Source organism: Carassius carassius, chromosome 34 (assembly GCF_963082965.1).
Source record: "Carassius carassius chromosome 34, fCarCar2.1, whole genome shotgun sequence".
Lineage (NCBI taxonomy): Eukaryota > Metazoa > Chordata > Actinopteri > Cypriniformes > Cyprinidae > Carassius > Carassius carassius.
The window spans coordinates 16,068,679-16,090,571 of record NC_081788.1 but is presented as its reverse complement, the minus strand read 5'-3'; the positions used below and the strand labels follow the sequence as shown (position 1 = coordinate 16,090,571).

At 38.5% G+C, this 21,893-nt stretch overlaps 1 protein-coding gene across 1 annotated transcript; it reads right to left on the bottom strand.

Moving 5' to 3' along the window:
- Positions 1 to 18: 18 nt before the first annotated feature.
- On the bottom strand, positions 19 to 20,068 carry LOC132114505 (ras-related protein Rap-1b-like). Its single transcript, XM_059522653.1, has 8 exons — positions 19,920 to 20,068; positions 3,363 to 3,440; positions 3,142 to 3,214; positions 2,985 to 3,037; positions 2,753 to 2,893; positions 1,835 to 1,978; positions 1,621 to 1,739; positions 19 to 1,073 (listed from the first exon to the last, which is right to left on the bottom strand). Exons 2-7 carry the CDS (start codon positions 3,417 to 3,419, stop codon positions 1,653 to 1,655), a joined length of 555 nt encoding a protein of 184 aa, XP_059378636.1. The 5' UTR covers positions 3,420 to 3,440; positions 19,920 to 20,068; the 3' UTR covers positions 19 to 1,073; positions 1,621 to 1,652.
- Positions 20,069 to 21,893: the final 1,825 nt, after the last annotated feature.

Sequence of the window (21,893 nt, the reverse complement as noted above, 5' to 3'; positions counted from 1 at the left end):
TACAAATAAAACATCACATCATTATGAAATACATTTATTTAAATCTATGTAAAAAATAAAATCATAAAGCACACATTACTTTTAAAAACAAACCAAAAGCCAGCCAGACACTTTAAAATGCTCAACAAAACCATGGAGCAGAACAATGAAGGCTAAAATAAAATATCTGACACATCAAGACTGATTTAACTTGGCAAATGAAGTGACAAGTACTGACTATTGATTAATGGTTTAACGGTTATCGGAGGAGAAGTCATCTCTGCAATAGAGATCTGAATTCATCCTTCTCCTGCTCAGGCACAAACGGCTGATATTTATCCCAGGCTGAGCTACAGCCTACCGCAAAATACAACCAAGGGACAAATATATACTAAAAGTTAATTATCTTTAAAAACTGGAAATATTAATGACATTTTGATTGTGAAAAAAAATGCATTGGCTTCAGCAAAAAATATCTTTATCTTGAAGATAGACAGATCCAAATTGCTCATCTTAACCTTACCACCAAAAGAAAAAAGAACATTTGTAATTTTTCACAGTTTGTTTAGATTAAAGGAAATACAGATTGAAGCATATTAAAGGGAATATGAAAGCAGTGTTCAAAAGTCACTCAGGAAAATGTTTTGATGAATGAAGGGCCGCTTCTTCTCTATACAAATGATTAGTGATAGTCAAAACATTATGGGAAAAAAAAAAATTCTGGTCATTTTACAAACAACAGCATGTTTTTGAAATGTCCCCATTCTCTCTGTAGGCATTAAGAAAGTCCCGAAACCTTTCCCAGAGTGTCTAACCCCACTTTACCATGTCACAGACGGAGCTTCTGCTCCAGACACAGATACTTGTTGTGGAATCTGCTTCAGGGGAGAAAAAGAAAAAAACTGGTAATCAAGGAGCGGGGGAAAAAATCTTTCAAGACTGTTCTGGAAGAAAAGGCAGAGGCTGCATCTCTCTTTTTTTCTTTCAAGTCTGTGTTTTAGTTGAGGAGTCTGGTGTTAATAATTGTTTGGCCAATAACTGTAGAGAGGAACAGAATGTTGGCCAGCTGGGCAACAGTTCTTCATTTCGGCAATCTAAAAAGAAGGAAAGAAGGAAGAAATCATGTCATTCATCTCAAGTAACCCCTTCGCAGAGCTGCTAAACCAAAAAGTTGGTTTAGAATCCCAGGACATAGAAGTCTTGCACTAAATGCAACAATGCTGAATCTCCAGCAAGTGGTGCTGTTTTTTTATGTTGGAGCAAAATGCAAATAATGCCAATAAGATGAACGGGAATGCTCATTTGATAGCTTTCTCCAGGTATCTCCACAGATATTAAATATCCAGTGATATTAAATGGGTCATGACATGAGAAATCAAATTTTCACTGATCTTTTTAACACACGTGGTCTCCATAACATTAAAACATCCTGCAATATTCATAGCTTAAAACAGCCTCTTAATTACAAAAAAAGCTTTTAACCGTTTAATCAAGCAGTTATCATTCAATAAGTATTTTGTGCATCCCTAGCAGACACTAATGATGGAAAAAACACAGGATGAAATCTTTACCACTGATTATAGATGAAAGGAGTTCTTAAAAGAGCATGTAATGATTCCTAATGAACTTCTGATTGTCTACCTGGCTCAGAGCTGCTGCGGTGATGCAGTTTGTTACAGCAGAATGCAGTTTGACTTTTTTTTCGCTCTCTTCTCCACCGGCGTCTTTCTGTTTATCTGCCTTACCAAGTCATAAAAGATCTGATATACGCAAACAAAAACACAAAGGACTTTTCTTAGAGGACTGTACATATGTAACCTTGTGCATGTGCTTTTTTTTTTTTAAACTGACTCACCTCATTGACGTTGATCTTTGATTTGGCAGAAGATTCTAAAAAGGCACAATTACTCCACTGACGAGCAAGATTTTGACCCTGCTCCTTCCCAACCACCCTCTCATCCTCTAAATCACACTTATTTCCAACCAAGATCATTGGCACCTATACAGCAGAGAGAGATATCAGATGAGTGTGTGTACTGTGTTTGCATCTGGCTTAAATGAGGAACCACACACTGACAGTTAAAAGAAACATGGTTTTAATTTTAGCTTGATTGATTTTTAAAAGATCAGTGTCTTATTTTGAGGCACAAAACATGTCCCGTGCTCATGTAGCATGGATTCATATACACAGTACTGTTCAAATGTTTGGGGTCAATGCAATTAAAAAAAAAAAAAACAATTAATGATTTTATTTAGCAAGCATGCATTAAATTGTTCAGAAGTTGGAGTAAAGATGTGTATAATGCTACAAAAAATCCAATTTAAGCTGGTCTTTGAAACAATGATCTATTCAAAGGATCTTGAAACAAAAATGTATCAGTTTTCACAATTAAGTAGCACAACACTTCAACACTGATATAACAAGAAATGTTTCTTGATCACCAACATATTAGACTAGTTTCTGAGGGATCATGTGACACTGAAGAGTGGAGAAAAGAAAAAAAATGTGGGTGCACTGGTAATGTAGTGTGGTGTGCCAAAGTGTGAATACAGCATCTGCAAATTTCATGGATGTCTTTAAGCTCTTGTCTCAGTAATATTAAATTAGTTTTTTTGCTTTATTAGTTTTGCCTTTGCTGGTTAGAACTTGCTGGTTATACTTTACAAAATAAAAAACATATATTAATTGTTATTAAAAAAGTATGATTTGTGTTTTGCAAAAGCTAGCACCACTAATAATACTGTTAATAAATTATTATTAAAAGTGACTCACATCCTCTGTGTCCTTTACTCTTAGAATCTGCTCTCGTAGGTCCTGCAGGTCATTGAAGGTGGACTGTGCTGTGATGGAGTAAACCAGAGCAAAACCTTGCCCATTCTTCATGTACAGGTCCCTCATCGCTGTGAATTGCTCCTGCAGGCAAACAATCAATAATCTATTGAGTTCACGTGGAAGACTAATTAACTAAGTGGCAAGATGAGTTCATGCATCAAATTAAACTCACTGTGCCTGCAGTGTCCAGGATCTCTAGCATACATTGCTGCCCATCAACCTCAACTTGCTGAAAAAAAAAAAAAAAAAACATAAAAAGAGGGAGTCAGTACTGCATTAGTGTATAATCCTATATGGAATATTAATTCAGCTATACCAAAGTGGTTTACTTGCCTTTCTATACGAGTCTTCTATTGTGGGATCATATTTTTCAACAAATATTCCCTGTACAAACTGAACTGTCTGTAAAAGACCAGAATCTCAATCAAACTTAAACAAATCCTGAATAAATACAGACTAGAGGGAAAAACACTACATACACATTCAGATACTGTATACAATGGCCATTTATAATGCAGTAATGTGCAGACTTTAATAATGCTGAAGTTACCAGTGCAGACTTCCCCACGCCTCCAGAGCCCAGGACCACAAGCTTATATTCACGCATGGTGGGTCTCTCTGTTGAGGCCTGTTAGATTCAACCAGAGCACATACACACACATTTCATTCATCAGTGCAAGGTTTGAAAGCTCTCAACAGGCTTTTGGTTTTCTTAGGACAAGGTTAATACACTGAAGTTTCCAGTACCATTAATGATAACCATTATTATACCACTTTTTTTAGATTTTCATGGCTTACTAGGTATGAAGTCATACAGCACCCTGCTGGCTAGATTATTTTACCATTTTAGATTTTTTTTGTGTTGCTCTGAAGTCACCATGACCCAAAATTCTTTGTGTGCCAGCGTGACGGAGGCACAATAATCCTCCACCCACTTCCAGCAACGATTTCCAGATGTAACACATCAAGACCCACCCTCTCTCACACAATACAAAAGAAAAGATGAACATAACTTCCATTTCATACCAAGTTTAAATAGCATGCTTTAGTTATAAATTTTGCATGGTAAAATGCATTGATAAATTGCTTATTTAAATGAATTTCCTTTGAAGCATTGTCACTACAGCTATACACATTCCAAGCAAATGCTTTACAGTGCTATTTAAGATCATTCAGAGTGCACTTTAAATTCCACTATGATCAAGGATACAAATGCATCCAAATGTCCAAACAAAAGATTATCTACTGCACACAGATCCAACCAGTGCCATGCTAATGCACCAGTTCATTCAGCCTGAAGCAACTGAATCTAGAAAAAGATGCTCAATTAAAACATTCTGAACACTGAGGAAAATTAAAGCCAGCATTAAATGAAAATTTTGTGAAAATTTTCTCCTCAAGTGTGATGAATATCAGATGAAAAAATGGCTCTTAGACTAAGGAAAATATAGGAGGCGTTAGGCCTAGCTGATTTTGTCCACCAGGAATTGTTTGCTGGTTCCTAATATAATTGCAGAGATCGCATCTGAGAGATACGTCACTGGAGGAGAGGAATGAATGTCCCATCCAGCATCAGAGAAGAAATGTTGGGAGTGCACAATCCATGCAATAATTATTTATGAAAAACAAATATTCCCTAAATATCATCATGATTTCTTGGTGACTTTAAACTACAGTCCCATATACATCAAAACCGTCCACTAGTTAACTACCTTATCATCCTGTCCTATGGAATTACTGTAAACTTTCAAGAAACTGAATAAGTTTGATAAAGTGATAAAGTGAAACTGAATAAAATGTCGTTGAAACTGTGAAAATAAATGAATAAATAGCAGGCAAAATCTTTGTCTTTATTTTTAATACACTGCATGTTTTGCTAACCGTTTTCTCCTCTTTCTTTCGCTGATCTGTACTTACAGCATAAGATTAAGTGGATAGTTTACCCAAAAATACAAATTCTCTCATCTTTTACTCAATAAATAAAATAACTAAACAAAATAATCAGCATGATAAAAACGATTGGCTGCAAGAACATTCTTTGTGAAATTAGATTTTAGGTCTGTTCCATTGACATCTGTTGACAACAAGCCACAATTGTAATTTTCATATTGTTTGAATTTTTCAGAATTAAGTGATCATTAATTGTGAGTGAAGTGAAAGTGACATTCAGCCAAGTATGGTGACCCATACTCATAATCCGTGCTCTGCATTTAACCCATCCAAAGTGCACACACACACAGCAGTGAACACACACACTACGTGAACACACACCCGGAGCAGTGGGCAGCCATTTATGCTGCTGCGCCCGGGGAGCAGTTGGGGGTTTGGTGCCTTGCTCAAGGACACCTCAGTCATGGTATTGCCGGCCCGAGACTCGAACCCACAACTCTAGGATTAGGAGTCAAACTCTCTAACCACTAGCCCACGACTTCCCCAGTTGTGACAGTTCATGTGTATTTTTGGTTTCATATAGCAGCTGTGATAAATCAGGCAGGTTATTTGCGAATCTGTCTTTGGTGGCTGGAACAATAGTTCTACCCAGACGGTAACGCTGAGCCATATAGTTAATATCTGTGATACGCAGCATGCACAATACAAGGAAATAGTCTGTAACATCATCACTTTGAGGTACGATATCAGTAAGATCGATTCCATGCGATATAATTAAATCTAGTGTATGATTAAAACGATGAGTGGGCCCGGTGACATTTTGCTTGACTCCAAAAGAGTTTATTAGGTCAGTAAATGCAAGTCCTAATGCATCATTTGTATTATCAACGTGAAAATTAAAATCTCCGACAATTAGCCCTTTATCAACTGTAACCAAATCTGCAAATTCTTTTAGGAATTCTGTATATGGCCCTGGTGGTCTATACACAGTAGACCGAGCAAGGGATACAATAGATTTCTTTTGCATATCTGAGAGTGTAACATTAAGCAAAAGTATTTCGAATGAGTTAAACCTGTATCCTGTTTTCTGGGTAACATCCGCCACGACCAGTCTGACGGGGCTCATGCTTATAACAGTAGTTTGGTTGAGTAGACTCATTTAGACCAATATAATCATTTGGTTTTAGCCAGGTTTCAGTCAAGCGGAGTACATCAAAACTATTATCTGTGATCATTTCACTAGACAGTTGGGGAACTAGACAGTTGATGGTCTAAGTGCATATGCTAAGTGTTATGGCCAGGGTTGTCAACCTTGATTGCATGGTTGGACTGAGACTTTCTTGACGTCTGAATATATGACATGCATATACATGCAGAGCTTGAATTTCGGTGTTGGATTGGACATAATTTGACTAATTTCCCGTTTCCATGCTTGCAACGTGGGAAATTCCAACAAGTATTTCAGTGTGACAGATGCTCGAGACAGATGACGGAATGTATCATTTGCACATGCTTTTGAGTCTTACAATTTGAAACATTCAAGTGCTCAATCCAGTACTTGTGCGCTCTCTGTGAGATCCCCTTCTGTGAGCTCGACACTTCGCTCCATATGACTGGTAAACCAATTCTCAAATAACTATTATGATGACTTTTGTTCTACCCGCTTAAATGATAGAAGTACTTGCGCTGTCCAATCTGTGTGTGTTTCCAGAATAGTGGGGTCAAAATATAAATTAAATGTAGGATCTACAAAAAATCTTATTGTGTTTAAACCAGAAAAAGGTAAAATAAATGAACGAAAACAATTTTTAAAGTTTGGGCTCATAAACATTAGATCATTCACACCCAAAGCAGTTATTGTAAATGAAATGATCACAGATAATAGTTTTGATGTACTCTGCTTTACTGAAACCTGGCTAAAACCAAGTGATTATATTGGTCTAAATGAGTCTACTCCACCAAACTACTGTTATAAGCATGAGCCCTGTCAGACTGGTCGTGGCGGAGGTGTTGCAACAATATATAGTGATATTCTCAATGTTACCCAGAAAACAGGATATAGGTTTAACTCATTCGAAATACTTCTGCTTAATGATATGCAAAAGAAATCTATTGTATCTCTTGCTCGGTCTACTGTGTATAGACCACCAGGGCCGTATACAGAAATTCCTAAAAGAATTTGGCGATTTGGTTACAGTTGATAAAGGGCTTATTGTCGGAGATTTTAATATTCACGCTGATAATACAAATGATGCTGTAATGATTTAAACTCTAATAATCATCGGGAAGAAGGAGGCGGGAACCATCAGACAATCAAAGGACATTTTAATTACAAAAATAAACAAAGCAGCACACCAGCCCCTCACGGACGACTGGTGCGCTCAAATAAAAATCAAAACACAACTAAAAGCTCAGGCCTGGTCCTATCTCGTCCTTCACTGTCGTCGCTCCAGTTTTATATCCTTCCATCTCCTACCTGGGACTCGAGACCGGCGGTGGGCCGCAGGTGCCACTGATTTGCCCAATCATTGCCGGCCTCCCTCCTTGTTCCCACGTCCCTCGGCCCCGCCCCACTCGCCACATACCCCCATCGCCCCTCGCAGGCCGGGGGGTACCCACGAGACTGCGCTCTACTCCCCACCCCACCCCCCCCCCTCTGGGGGGGACCGCTCACGGGGACCTGCGGGAACCTGGGGGTAGGACAGACGAGGCGAGAGAAAAGGAGATGGAAGGAGGAGCGACAGAGACGAGAGAGGGGAGAGAAAAAAAAAATTCCGGTTCCCAGACGCACTGCTGCTCGTCCCTCCACCGGCTGGGCGAACTCCTCCGCGGTGCCTGGCGGTGGCACTGGACGGCCCTCGGTGGACGGCACGACACTTTTCCGCCGCCCGGTGGACGGCGACGGCTCCTCCGGTTTTGAGCAGCCGGCAGGAGTCCCCCGTTCCCTGCTCCTCCCCGTTCAGGCGTACGGCAGCAGGCTCCGGCTCTCTGGCGAACGGCGCCGTCTCCTCCACTCCCTCACGGACGGCAGCCGCCCCTCCAGATAGCGGGCGGTCGGCAGCGAGCTCGCCCGTCCCCGGCAACTTAGAGAAGTATCGCATCAGACAGTGCACTATAGACCCCCTGAGGAACAGTTCCACTCATTCTCTACTATAGGAGAGGAAGAATTGTATAAACTTGTTAAATCATCTAAACCAACAACATGTATGTTAGACCCTATACCATCTAAGCTCCTAAAAGAGGTGCTTCCAGAAGTCATAGATCCTCTTCTGACTATTATTAATTCCTCATTGTCATTAGGATATGTCCCCAAAACCTTCAAACTGGCTGTTATTAAGCCTCTCATCAAAAAACCATAACTTGACCCCAAAGAACTAGTTAATTATAGACCAATCTCGAATCTCCCTTTTCTGTCCAAGATACTAGAAAAGGTGGTATCCTTACAATTATATTCCTTCCTAGAGAAAAATGGTATATGTGAGGATTTCCAGTCAGGATTTAGACCATATCATAGTACAGAGATTGCTCTCCTTAGAGTTACAAATGATCTGCTCTTATTAGTCTATTACTTTAATTGGATCTTAGTGCTGCGTTTGACACAATTGACCACAACATTCTTTTGCATAGACTTGAACACTTTGTTGGCATTAATGGAAGTGCATTAGCATGGTTTAAATCGTACTTATATGACCGCCATCAGTTCATAGCAGTGAATGACGAGGTATCATATCGATCACAAGTGCAGTATGGAGTACCTCAAGGCTCAGTACTAGGGCCGCTTCTCTTCACGCTTTATATGTTACCCTTGGGAGATATCATCAGGAAACATAGTGTTAGCTTTCACTGTTATGCATTTTGATACTCGGCTCTATATTTCTTTGCGGCCCGGTGAAACACACCAATTTGAAAAACTAATGGAATGCATCTTTCCTTAGAAAGCCACGTTTCTTGCATTTGTAAAACTGCATTTTTCCATCTCAAAAAAATAACGGCCTATGCTCTCAATGTCAAATGCAGAAATGTTAATCCAGGCATTTATGACCTCGAGGTTAGATTATTGTAATTTTTTATTGGGTGGTTGTTCTGCACGCTTAGTAAACAAACTACAGCTAGTCCAAAATGCAGCAGCAAGAGTTCTTACTAGAACCAGGAAGTATGACCATATTAGCCCGGTCCTGTCAACACTGCACTGGCTCCCTATCAAACATCGTATAGATATTAAAATATTGCTTATTACTTATAAAGCCCTGAATGGTTTAGCACCTCAGTATTTGAATGAGCTCCTTTTACATTATAATCCTCTACGTCCGCTACGTTCTCAAAACTCAGGCAATTTGATAATACCTAGAATATTAAAATCAACTGCGGGCGGCAGATCCTTTTCCTATTTGGCGCCTAAACTCTGGAATAACCTACCTAACATTGTTCGGGAGGCAGACACACTCTTGTAGTTTAAATCTAGATTAAAGACCCATCTCTTTAACCTGGCTTACACATAACATACTAATATGCTTTTATATCCAAATCCATTAAAGGATTTTTAGGCTGCATTAATTAGGTAAACCAGAACCGGGAACACTTCCCATAACATGTACTTGCTACATCATTAGAAGAATGGCATCTACGTTAATATTTGTCTGTTTCTCTCTTATTCGGAGGTCACCGTAGCCACCAGATCCAGTCTGTATGCCATGGTATAACAGTAATACTCACTCTCAAGAAAGAAACTCATAGTCTTGAGTGCAAATGGAGAAAAATGAACTTGGAAGATTTTAGAATTGTGTGGAAAAACAGTATGTCCAGCTATAGACAGGCCCTAAAAACTGCCAGGGCCAAAACAATCCAAGGTTTTTATTTAGCACAGCGGCTAAATTAAAAAAGAACCAGACACCATCTGATTTAAATATTCCATCAAAGTTTAAAGGCCATGGTGCAGGTTTTTTTTTTTTTTTTTTTTTACACTTTTCTAGTTGGTAATAAACATTTAAACAGTTATCCATTGTATTTGATGTTGTAAAGTATTACAAAAAAGAAATATAATAAGGAAAAGTAGGTGATATTTTAGCGGTTAGCGATGATTCTTATTTCTCCCGCATGCATTCCATGACGTCACATGAGGCACTAGCTAGCAGACGAAAGCCCGCCATTGAGAGAGAGTGAGACGAGTAGTGAGAGTAGCAGCTAGTGAAAGAGTGACAGTGTCAGATATATAAGTAAATAGACAGATATAGAGATAGATAGACAGACAGACAGACAGACAGACAGATAGATAGATAGATAGATAGAATAACATAACATAAAATAGATAGATAGTGAGAGATAGCATAGCATAGCATAACAGATAGCTTAGAGAAAGAGTAGATAATAAATAGATAAAATGGTGTATCGCTGTGTTTGTGCCGGGTGCAAGAACTCCAGCAAAACTGGACATAGGGTCCATTGTTTCCCTAAGGACAAAGGGATCTTCCGAAGCTGGGTTCAATTTGTCAAGATTAGGCGGGCAGATTTTTCAGCTAGCTCTGTCACCGCCTACTCGAGAATATGCAGCGCGCATTTCAACGAGGAGGATTACCACTCAGGGGACGCCAAGATGGTCGCACTTGGTTTAAAGAATGAGAAAATTCCTACCGCCGTGCCGTCTGTGAATCCAAACCTCTCTGCTTGCCCTGTCCCGAGGTCAAGAGACACCACCGTCTGCCGCAAGCGAGCTATTGCCACGGTAAGCATCATGCTAACGTTAATGTTTACAAGTTGCGTGTTAGCTAGCTCTGTGTGTATGTTCCCTTTGACACAGCCTCCACTACAAACAAGATCACTCAGACGTTAGAAGAGCATATTTCGTGATTCACGAATATGAGCCAAAACCAAATTGCCCTGTAGTAAATGTCCATATCGTCATGAAAGCTTCATGGCTAGTGTTTGGATCAGTGGTGATGATCATCAAGCGGCTTTCACAATAGTGTGTTTGCGTTTTGTGTTAGTCTGCTACGGTTCTCTTTCACATATATTTGACCGTGACCGTGTCGCCAGGGCTGTAGTGGGGACTAAACGCAAGTAAACGCAGTTTACCCACCGCTGAAATGTCAGAAACAGTTTATCCACTTCTCACTTCAGAGTTTAGCTACCTCTCAGTAAATTCACTACCTCATAGAGTTTATGCACCACATATACTCTAGACATCTATTACCACTAGTATTGGTGTAAACATTTAACAGTAACCTTCAACATCATCAAATATGTTCTGAATGTCTTTTATGTATTTTTTAAAACATTGAGTAGCGCATATCAGGGTCCACTGTACTGTAATCTAAGTTTTTTCTCTTGTGTACCCTCTTAGCCTTTTTCTCACCCACTCACAGTTTTGATTTTGGTACAGCTGTGCCATAGGTTATTGTTTCCACTGGGAAACTAGTTGTAGCACACACGTCCCAATTTATTGATGAACTTATGCAATGACTGGGAATATTTACTTATCGTCTTGGCATTTCAAAGATGATAAGTAAATAATTCTTAGTACTTCCAAGTTGAAAATAAATGATTAAATGTTTCCATGTACCCCTGCAATGTGCTTGTGTACCCTTGGTTGCTAATCACTGATCTAAGTATTCATAGTGTACCCACCTCTTATTTCACCACTACACCCTTGCATTTCGCTGACCCCTTTTTTATATTTGTTTTCGCAAGATGTTGACAGACGTCTCACAGCAGGAGACCGTGGACAGTGTAGACACTGTGGAGAGTGTCGATACTGGGGATCAGCCCTTGCCCTCCTCCACTTCTGACGCTGAGACACAGTGTTATCTGAAGCCCCCCCGATGGTCTCACGATAAATCTTGGGTATTTTAAGGGGTAGATATTCTGTCTAAAACATTGCCAGTATCTATGCAAGCAGGACATTTCCATACACATTGATTAAATTAATACATAGCCTACACCAAAACATAGCCGCTTAGATTTGCCATAATTGTCACATGTCTGGGTATGTTTACTGCCTCTCCACAGCTGTGCAGGTTAACCTGAAGCCCAAGATGGTCAGTGTGGGCACACAGACGTCATTTAGCCCACAAACCTCCACTCCCCTCGCTAGTCCAGAACAGACAGATGAAGATGATAATGCCTCTGTCATCAGTGAATTATCATGGGCGCCCGAAGAGCCGATGCATGAGGAGGATGAGGAGGACTTGTTTGATGAGGAGCCACCTTACACTTGTGACCCCCACCACAAGTGAGATAATTTAAAACCAATATATACCATTTTGAATGCTCTGCATGCTGCATGTTTTGTTTTTTCTTTGTGTGCTGTTGCTTTGGTTTTACTTTGCACAAAATTACTTTTTTTCGTCTTTGTGGCAATAATTGTCGCTGTACCCCATTCAAGGGGTCCTGCATGCTGCATGTCTGCTCCTCTGTCTGTTATTTGCATGGAATTTGTTGTATGTAATTAAAAATAATTTACCAATCATTTTACCTGTGCCTTGTCAACCTCTGTGTGCGGTGTTGTCTGGGCTCACTGTGTGTCTGCTTGATGTGCTTTTGCATGCATCACTGTGTGTGCGTGTGTGTGGGGTGGGGGGCTCACTGTGTGTCTGCTTGATGTGCTTTTGCATGCATCACTGTGTGTGTGTGTGTGTGTGTGTGTGTATGTGTGTGAAAGAGAAAGATCAGTTGACCCTCAGGTAAGACCACAATATTGCAGGCAAAAGAAACAATGTGCAAACGTTTCAGTTCTAGCCCTTCATCAGTGTTCCTTGTAGGTTTTGTGCCTAACCATTTTTTTTATATAGATTTGTTTACTTCCAACCTGTGTCTTTGTTCAGTAAATGTTTAAATGTTCAGTAACCATTACAAGAAATGCCAAATAAACAGTTTTTTCTTATCAAAATCCGTGTGTTCTGTGTACTTTATAACATTTTAAGGGTAATTGGGTGATCACAACAGAATAAGCAATTATTTTTATTCATTTTCATCCAAACGAGGCCATTGAAAGCCCTGATAGGTCTGGTCACCACTTTGGAATTTTTGTCTGATGGTTGAAACCACACAAGAGGGTATAGGCTTCCTTATACTCCTGCCTAAAACTCCATAAGCCCATCGTATAGCCTGTCTGTACGCAGTGTACCGGTATTGCCTAGGAATAAGTAGGAAAGATTTTTAAGTTTAAAACTCTGTAAGTAAGTTGTAAACGTCATTTTAAGCCTGTCTCTTATGCATGTTTATTGTGTATGCAACACATCTCCTGACACCAATTAGCTGTTGTTCAAAGGACTCAGTGTAAAAAGATTGGTAAAGTAAACATAAACCATGAACATACTCGTGCGTGCTGGCTTGAAGGGGACCATGATCCTGCCTGAAGTGTGAGTATGCTATGTGTAGCACAAACGGATTCAGGCAGCATGCCTCAAATCCAGGATGCTGCGTAAGGCACGTTACATCTGCTTAGCACTATCAACAATAATCACACTGAAGACATGACCAGCCTACTCGGCGTCAGATACGTTTGCAAACAACATTTTCACCGGAGAAAGAGGTAAAAGCTTATAAATAAACACTAGGTGATTATTCAATGTAATTATTAAATGTAATATGCCTTCTATTTATAGATCGTCTGACTAAGTTTACTTATCTGAGCCAACGACATAATCACTCTCACTAGATATAAAGAGAACGTTGACTTTCACTCGATGCTATTCACTGAACGCAAAAAGAAGTTTGTTGTATGCACTGCTGTTCATAGACTACTATCTCCAGTCATTGCTGGGTTTCTAAATGGTAGCAACTCTCCAGTCATTCTCCTCTAACCATGCATTTATTTGTCTTTGACGGCCATCGGCTCTCGGTATTTCCTCATTCGCCCTCTCACGTCTAAACGGTTCGAAATTATATGGCTGTGGGCCATCATAAATGTTAACTGTGGGTCTTGCCACCTCTTCCTCATCCCAGTTAGACGCCATAGTCAGTGTTAGAACTAGTTCTAGTAGCTGAGCAAGGCTGAGGAGGCTACGTTCCACCACGGCTGCCTCATGTGACGTCATCGCCGAATTGCGTAAAAAATAACCGTTACTAACCAAAAACTACAAAAACTGGACTTTAACACCATTTTGGAGACATTTCTAACTTTATATACATATCTTGACTGCTTTATGTACCCATTAATCGACAGTGGTGTTTAACCTGCACCATGGCCTTTAATAGTAATGACTTTATGAATTTCTTCACTGATAAAATAGATAACATCAAAAATGTAATAACAAATGTAGATTCTACAGCGTCTAACACTTAGATAAAGAAAAAGATAAACTGCAGTGCTTTACAAATATAGGACAGGAAGAGCTAAATAAACTTATCACTGCATCTAAGCCAACAACATGTTTATTAGATCCTGTACCCACTAAATTACTGAAAGAGTTGTTACCTGTAGCCTAAGAACCGATTCTCAATATTATTAACTCGTCGTTATCTTTAAGTCACGTCCCAAAACCATTCAAGCTGGCGGTTATTAAGCCTCTTCTTAAGAAACCACAACTAGATCCTAGTGAACTGGCAAATTATAGGCCCATTTCAAATTTTCCATTTATGTCTAAAATTGTAGAAAAAGTTGTGCCTGCTCAACTGTGCTCCTTCCTGCAAAAAAATTCTCTGTATGAAGAATTTTCAGGTTTCAGGCCCCACCATAGCACAGAAACTACACTTGTTAAAATTACAAATGACTTGCTTCTTGCGTCAGATCAAAGCTGCATCTCATTGCTAGTTTTACTTGATCTTAGTGCTGCGTTTGACACCAATAGATCATGACATACAGGTATTCAAGGGCAGGCTCTAAGATGGTTTAGATCAGGGGTGCCCAACCCTGCTCCGGGCGATCGACTGTCCTGCAAAGTTTGGCTCCAACCCTAACCAAACACACCTGCCTTTAAGTGAGCCTGAATACCTTAATTAGTTGCTTCAGGTGTGTTTGATTAGGATTGGAGCTAAACTTTGAAGGACAGTCGATCGCCAGGAGCAGGGTTGGGTACCCCTGGTTTAGATCCTACCTGTCCGATCACTACCATTTTGTTTATTTAAATGGGGAGTCATTTATCACCAGTAAAATATGGAGTGCCACAAGGATCTGTCCTAGGACCTCTTCTATTTTCAATATACATGTTGCCCCTTGGTAATATTATTAGAAAATATGGGATTGGTTTCCACTGTTATGCTGATGATACTCAACTATATATCTCAACGAGACCAGATGAAACTTCTAAATTACCTACAGTAAGCTAACAGAGTGTGTTAAAAATATTAAAGTTTGGATGACCCTGGCATGTTCCAGTGGCCTAAGTCAGGTATTAGATATTTAGGAATTCTATTTCCCCCAAATTTCAATGACTTAGTAAGAGTTAATTTCGACCCCTTAATGAGGAAGATTTCCTGTGATATAGATAGAGGGGCGACACTCCATATGTCAATGGCTGGAAAAGTCAATGTAATTAAAATGAGTTGTACGCCAAAATTGAATTATTTATTACAGTCTTTACCAATACAAGTACCGCTTTACTATTTTAAACAGTTTGACAGAATATGTAAGATTTTTATTTGGAATGGTAAGCGTCCTCTAATAAGTTGCAGAGACCTGTCGAGAAAGGTGGCTTAGGCCTGCCCAATGTTTTATTTTATTATTATGCTTTCAGTCTCAGACACCTGGCTCATTGGTCACTGCCGCCTGAGCGAGCCCCCCCGTGGTATACAATTGAACAATCTGTATTGTCTTCGATCTCATTGTTGCAGTGTCTGTCCATCAAACTGGATATCGAGGTGAAAAAACATCCTATTATTTCACATCTGCATACAGTTTGGGTAAAGATTTCCCGTCTGCGTAGCTCTGACCCTTACCCGAATGCTTGTTCCTAAACTGTGTATTAATAAAGTCCCCTTCCTATGGAGGGAATGGATTGAGAAAAGTGTCGTTATATTAAGTGACCTTTATGAAAATGGTAGTTTGAAGTCATTTGAACAGTTACGTCAGCAGTATGGTATATCTAGATCGGTATTTACAGTTACGACATTTACTTTGTACTACTTTTGGTTCTATTACACAGCTTTCTAAGTCAGCAAACATTCATTGTATGATAATGTCAGTATATGGGAAGGGTCATGAAGCATCAACATACTACTCCTAGCTGATTCAAAATCATGGTGATGGAGCGTTATTAGCTCTTAAGAAAATTTGGGAAAGAGACTTGAATTTAACATTTGATGATGAGGAGTGGTTAAAAGTTTTAAAAAATGTCAAAACGGCATCTAGGGGTGCAAAAATAAGCCTTATACAGTTTAAGATGTATACAGTTTAAGTGCACCGTTTTTACTGGTTCCCTTCCAGACTGTTCAGGCTTGGGTTAAAAGATACACCATATTGCTGGAGATGTAAGACTGAGGATGGAGACTTAACTCATACCCTCTGGTCCTGTACAAAAATTCAGGATTTCTGGAAAAGGGTTCATGAACACATTTGCACCGTTTTAGATACTCCGATTTCATTATGCCCTTATTTTATAAGAAATGGTCTAGATATTTTTCTTATCTGGAAATGGGGCAATAATAATTTTGGGAGAGAAACATGTTCACATGCTGTTTTTATTTTTATTTATTTTGTATTATTACTAGTACTATTATTCTCCTTTTTTCACCATTATATGTTGGAAGTTATACGTATTGTATTATATTGTATAGCCAAGTGACCTCAAGCTGTAGTGGGGATTTTTTGTGTGGGGGGGGGTTGTTGATATTGGGGTGAAAATTTTGATTTGTACAGATGCATTATGTGGTATTCTGTAAAGTGATTGAAAATCAATAAAAAAAAGTTAAATCACAAAAAAAAAAACGTTTGGATGACCAATAATTTTCTCCTATTAAATTCGGATAGGACAGAGATATTACTTATTGGACCAAAAAAAAAAAAAAACACACAGAACACAGAATCTAGTAGACTACAGTTTGCAACTAGACGGATGTACTGTTACTACCTCTACAGTCAAATTCTTGGTGTTATATTAGACAGCAACTTGTCTTTTGAAAACCATATTTCCCATGTTACAAAAAAAGCATTCTTCCATCTTAGAAACATTGCCAAGCTACGAAACATGTTACTGGTTTCTGATGCAGAAAAGCTAGTTCATGCATTCGTGACCTCTAGACTGGACTATTGTAATGCACTGCTAGGTGGTTGTCCTACATTTTCAATAAACAAGCTACAGGCAGTCCAAAAAGCAGTGGCTAGAGTCCTTACCAAGTCAAGAAAATATGATCATTTTACCCCAATTTTACAGTCTCTGCACTGGCTACCTATTAAGTTCCATATCAGTTACAAATTATTATTACTTACCTATAAAGCTAAATGGTTTAGCTCCTGCGTACCTAACTAGCCTTATACCACGCTACAATCCATCATGCTCCCTAAGGTCACAAAATGCTGGACTTTTGGTAGTTCCTAGGACAGCAAAGTACACTAAAGGAGGTAGACAGTTTCGCATTTGGTTCCCAAACTCTGGAATAGCCTTCCTCATAATGTTTGGGGTTCAGACACACTCTCTCTGTTTAAATATAGATTAAAAACACATCTCTTTTGCCAAGCATTCAAATAATGCATCTCATAATTTTTGACTGCAGTTGTATCTGATCAAATGCGCATTATTATTCTTTAGCTTGGGTTAAACTAATTAATTTTACTTTGTTGGATCAGCAGCTATGCTAATGATGTCTCTATTTTGTTTCTATGTTTTGCCACGGGATGTAATAAAAGCTCCAGTCTGGATCCAGAACACCTGAGAAGAGATGATGCTGACCCTTCAGAGGACCTCAGATGATGCTAACCCTGAATCAACAAACATAACTAACAAATATTGCTACAAGTGTGACTGCATCATATAATAATTGCTGTTTATAATGTTGATCGTCTGGCTGACTACGTCTTGTATTAATTTTTCTGAAAAATCCTGTCATACGCGCACAAACTGACAGTCACCACTTATAAGCTACTACTAAATATTTTAGAAACTTAATTTTCTGTAAAGTTGCTTTGCTATGATTTGTATCATAAAAAGTGCTATACAAATAAACTTGAATTGAAACTTAAATCACTGTAGCGCCATTTTGGAGATTCTGAGCTGAACGCAGGCAGCGTATGCTCTTCTGAGTCAGCTGCGCTGTTTGAACAGTTGAATTTAGTGTACGCCATGACCAATTCTTTTTTTCTAACTTTGGTAATGGTGACATTTACATGTAAAGTAGTTGTATTTGTTTTTTTTGTTTTCTGTCCTGACAGTGACTTTTTGTATTTAATTAATAAATAGGATAAGTAAAAAAAAAAAAACTGTTTCTTTGTATTTATTTTAAACTTCTTGTCAGTATTGAGCTCATGTGGGTAGGGAACTTTTTAATGTGTGTGTATGACTGACCATCAGCCACCAGCTGTACGCATGTTACAACTTAGCCTAGAGAGAAAAAATTGTGAATAAACATACTTTCTTTTTTAGCGCTTCTTCAAACACCCCAGGTACAGCGCATCTGTGTGCTTCGTTCCATGTTGTGCATATCAAATGAAATCAGTAATAATAAATAAATGGCAATTCTTTTGCCATTCTTTTTCTTTTTTTAAGTATTGATACTTACATTATATTCAAATTAGTTTCTGAATGTTATTTACATATAAAAATAGCATATCTATAGGCTAATGTTCAATTCAAGTTTAAGCATTGCTTAATGGAAATGGAAAATAATTTTTACTTTTAGTTACATGAGGCAAAAGAAGTTACAATGAATGATAAATTGAAATTCACAATATTAAAGCAAGTTCTGCTTGTGTATTTGAAGGATTCTATTGGATTATTTAGGGTAAAAAACAAACTATTAACTACATCCTGCCTTATGAACAACTGAATAATGCATAGATTTAGTTACAAACTAGCCAGTACTTAGTCTCTAGAGTGGACTTAACGTTCTAATTTAAGTCAGAACTTACAAATGGCTCGTGCAACCCTACCCTGAAGTGTAACACCCATCAGTAGCGGACTGCAAACGCGTCCTGAGTGAAAGCACAATGAGTCCGTGCTGCTTCAGAACCACATACGTAACGCACTCGGACTGCAGACGCACTGCAGACGGATTATATGTGAAACAGGCGTAAATGAAAACTCTGGAAGCACATTTGTAAGTACAGATCAGTGAAAGAAAGAGGTTAAAAACAGTTAGCAAAACATGCAGGGTATTAAAAAAAAAAAAAGATTTTGCCTGTGATTTATTTTTCAGTTTCAAATACATTTTTCTCAGTTTCAATTTATATTTTCATAAATTATATTCATTTTTATTGGCACAAAAGTAATTCCATACTGCCCTGCCCTCCTAAAATCTCATCTTGTTCAGTAAATAAGAAAATAGGTTAATGGTATTCTTAGTAACACTTTCAGTGATTGTGATTAACTTTAATAAATTAAAGATACATTTCTAGAATATTAAAAATAAGGAAAAGCCCTGCGTCCAGGTCCAAATTAAGGTATAAATGTCAATCACTATGAGCAATTTCACGAGTTTGCCATTCTCCAGACCAGTGAATTATATTATTCTATTAGTCTTACAAATACAGATAAAACTTCAACAGGTGTACAGATGTCAAATGTCTATAGACGGTTGACGGTTAAATAACATTAGTGTCCCAAAGACTGTTAATCATAACATAAGACTGAATCTCTTCTACAGCTGCAAGAAACATTCCTTCACACTAACAGCTCTAATGTCCTTTTGGTCACTGGTCGAGTGAGACTTTATGCCAGCAGTGTGCACACTCAAGAGTTAATTTGTGCAACAAAACGCAGTTTAAGTATAAATGCACAGAATTTAACTTATTAACCAGCGCATAGTAATCCCATTTAACGCTAACAGGTCGAATATTTCACCGTTAAGGTGTTTCTTTTCGTCTGCTCACAGCAGAGACCGTGGCCTGTAAACGCACCGGTGTTTCGTGTGAACTCCAACGGGCAGCAGCGCTCCTGAGCGGGTTAATTCAGCTCAGTCACCCGGCCTGCGCCTCATTATCTCGCACTAGCACGTTAGCATGTTCGTTACGCGAGGTTCCTTTGAGAGAACCAACACAGGCACTCGCTTCTCGTACGCGAGCCTCTGAATTTAACTGTGAATGGACGTGCAGGGTCGCGGTGGTTCGGGATTTCGTTAACAGTTCACTCACCGTGTCCCGCCGCTCTGCCGCGCGCTCAGACCTCGGTAACTCTCGCGGATGCAAACATCAATTGCAGCGCGCGGAAGGCTGGCCTGTCTGACACTTTACATGCATGAACGGGTTAAAGAGACATCGTTAATGGAAAGTAGCTACTTTTTTATGATAAATAATTCTAAAATATGTAATCTAAATTCTTTGGCGAGTTCAATATGCTATGAAGCCATTTAAAAAGAATCCTTGTTTATTAATTTTGAACAAGTGGAAAAGTGATGCTATATGAGATAAAATTTGACTTTGTTAAATGAAAAGCTTTATCAACAAACTGTAAATTTGGTAATATTTGACAGTAAATTAGGCTATGCTACACTGATATTTATATAGGTCAACGGTAAGGGAAAGTTCCTTATTGAGTTTGCAACTGACAGACACAAACATATGCTACATGTTATATTTTTGGCCACTTACACCACAAATGCTCTGCAACAGTGTCAAAGTTGAATGCAGCAGAGCAACTGATCTGCCCCCCAGGAAATGGTGAACTGAGGTGAATTTGGTCATCAGAGTGATGGATGGCTAAAGTTACTAGCAAACTTTTTACTTTTTTTCTTATTTTTGTTTCTGAGTCATGTGATCACAGTAATATACAGTTGAATGGATTAGAGAAAAACTGTCTTCTTTAGGTGGATCATCCAAACTATAGACTACCACTGTTTCTTCACAACAGCCATCATACCCAGCCTGACAGAGAGAAAAAGATAACGAGTTCACACACAGTAAAGATTTAACACTAAGTGCATTTTAAAGATATTTAACTTTTACGACATTCAAAGCTAAAAACTCAAATTTCCATGCAATGATGATCATTTTTATTGTCATTTTTCTTTTGATACATTTATCAGATTTTTTAGATGGAAATTTTTCTTGCTGCCACACAGAGAGGTTTTCATGCCTGGTTGAAGTCTGGTGGATCTTGAGTGGTATCTTCAGTGGTGTGAGGTTTCAAAGCACCAACGTGTGAATAATATAAATATGAATAATATAAATTGTTAGATTTAATTTATCATTAAAATGACAAAATGAATTATACAAAGACCTAGGGAAAATTAGACATTACTGAAGAATGACGTTTGGAAGCATCATGGAAACATGGTAAAAAAAATGCTTGAGTTTTTTATTTTTATTTAATACTATCAACACTCTTTTGGGTTTGTGAAACCAATGCACTGATGCTGTTCAAGTCTTAATGTGTGTTTGTAATCTTACATCTGGACTTTGCATCTGATTTTCTCCTGTAAATAACCACTAAAACCACAAGGATCCAGAAGACCAGGAATGACCAAACACCTGCACAAACTACTGTCACAACGACTGGAATAAAAAACAAGATCATATAATTAAACAATATTTCAGTTTTTCTTGCAATGTGAGTGCATTGATCAAATCAGAGAGTGTACAATAAAATAAAAAATAATAATTACTGTTACCAGAGTCTTTATCCAGTGTTGTAGATCCATTTGACTGGACTGTTGATGATGTTGGTGAGAGCTGCTCTTATGAATCAGATTTATCTGAAAGAGAGACTGAGAAAAAAAAGAGAGAACCACATATGATAATAAATACAAAATTTCCTTACTAAATTGAATACATTTTCATAAATCATAAGTACTGTTGTAAAACTGATTATTAATTTGCTGACTGGATGTATCTGTAGAGGTAAGTGTTGTTGTCCATATATGTGTTATTTGTGTGTTTTCAGGGGTGTGTGTAGATCTGTTCACAGGAGCTGCTGAGAATAAAACAGAAAAAAGGGAATTTGACATTTTTGTGAAATTTTTAAATGGGAAGATAAATGTATATGCTATGTTATTCACAAACTGTTTGCATAAATACCCACCTGGACGGACAGACAGATGAACTTTATTCTTTGTATCACTGAACCATTGATCAATTCCACAGTAATAAACACCAGAGTCTGTGAGTCTG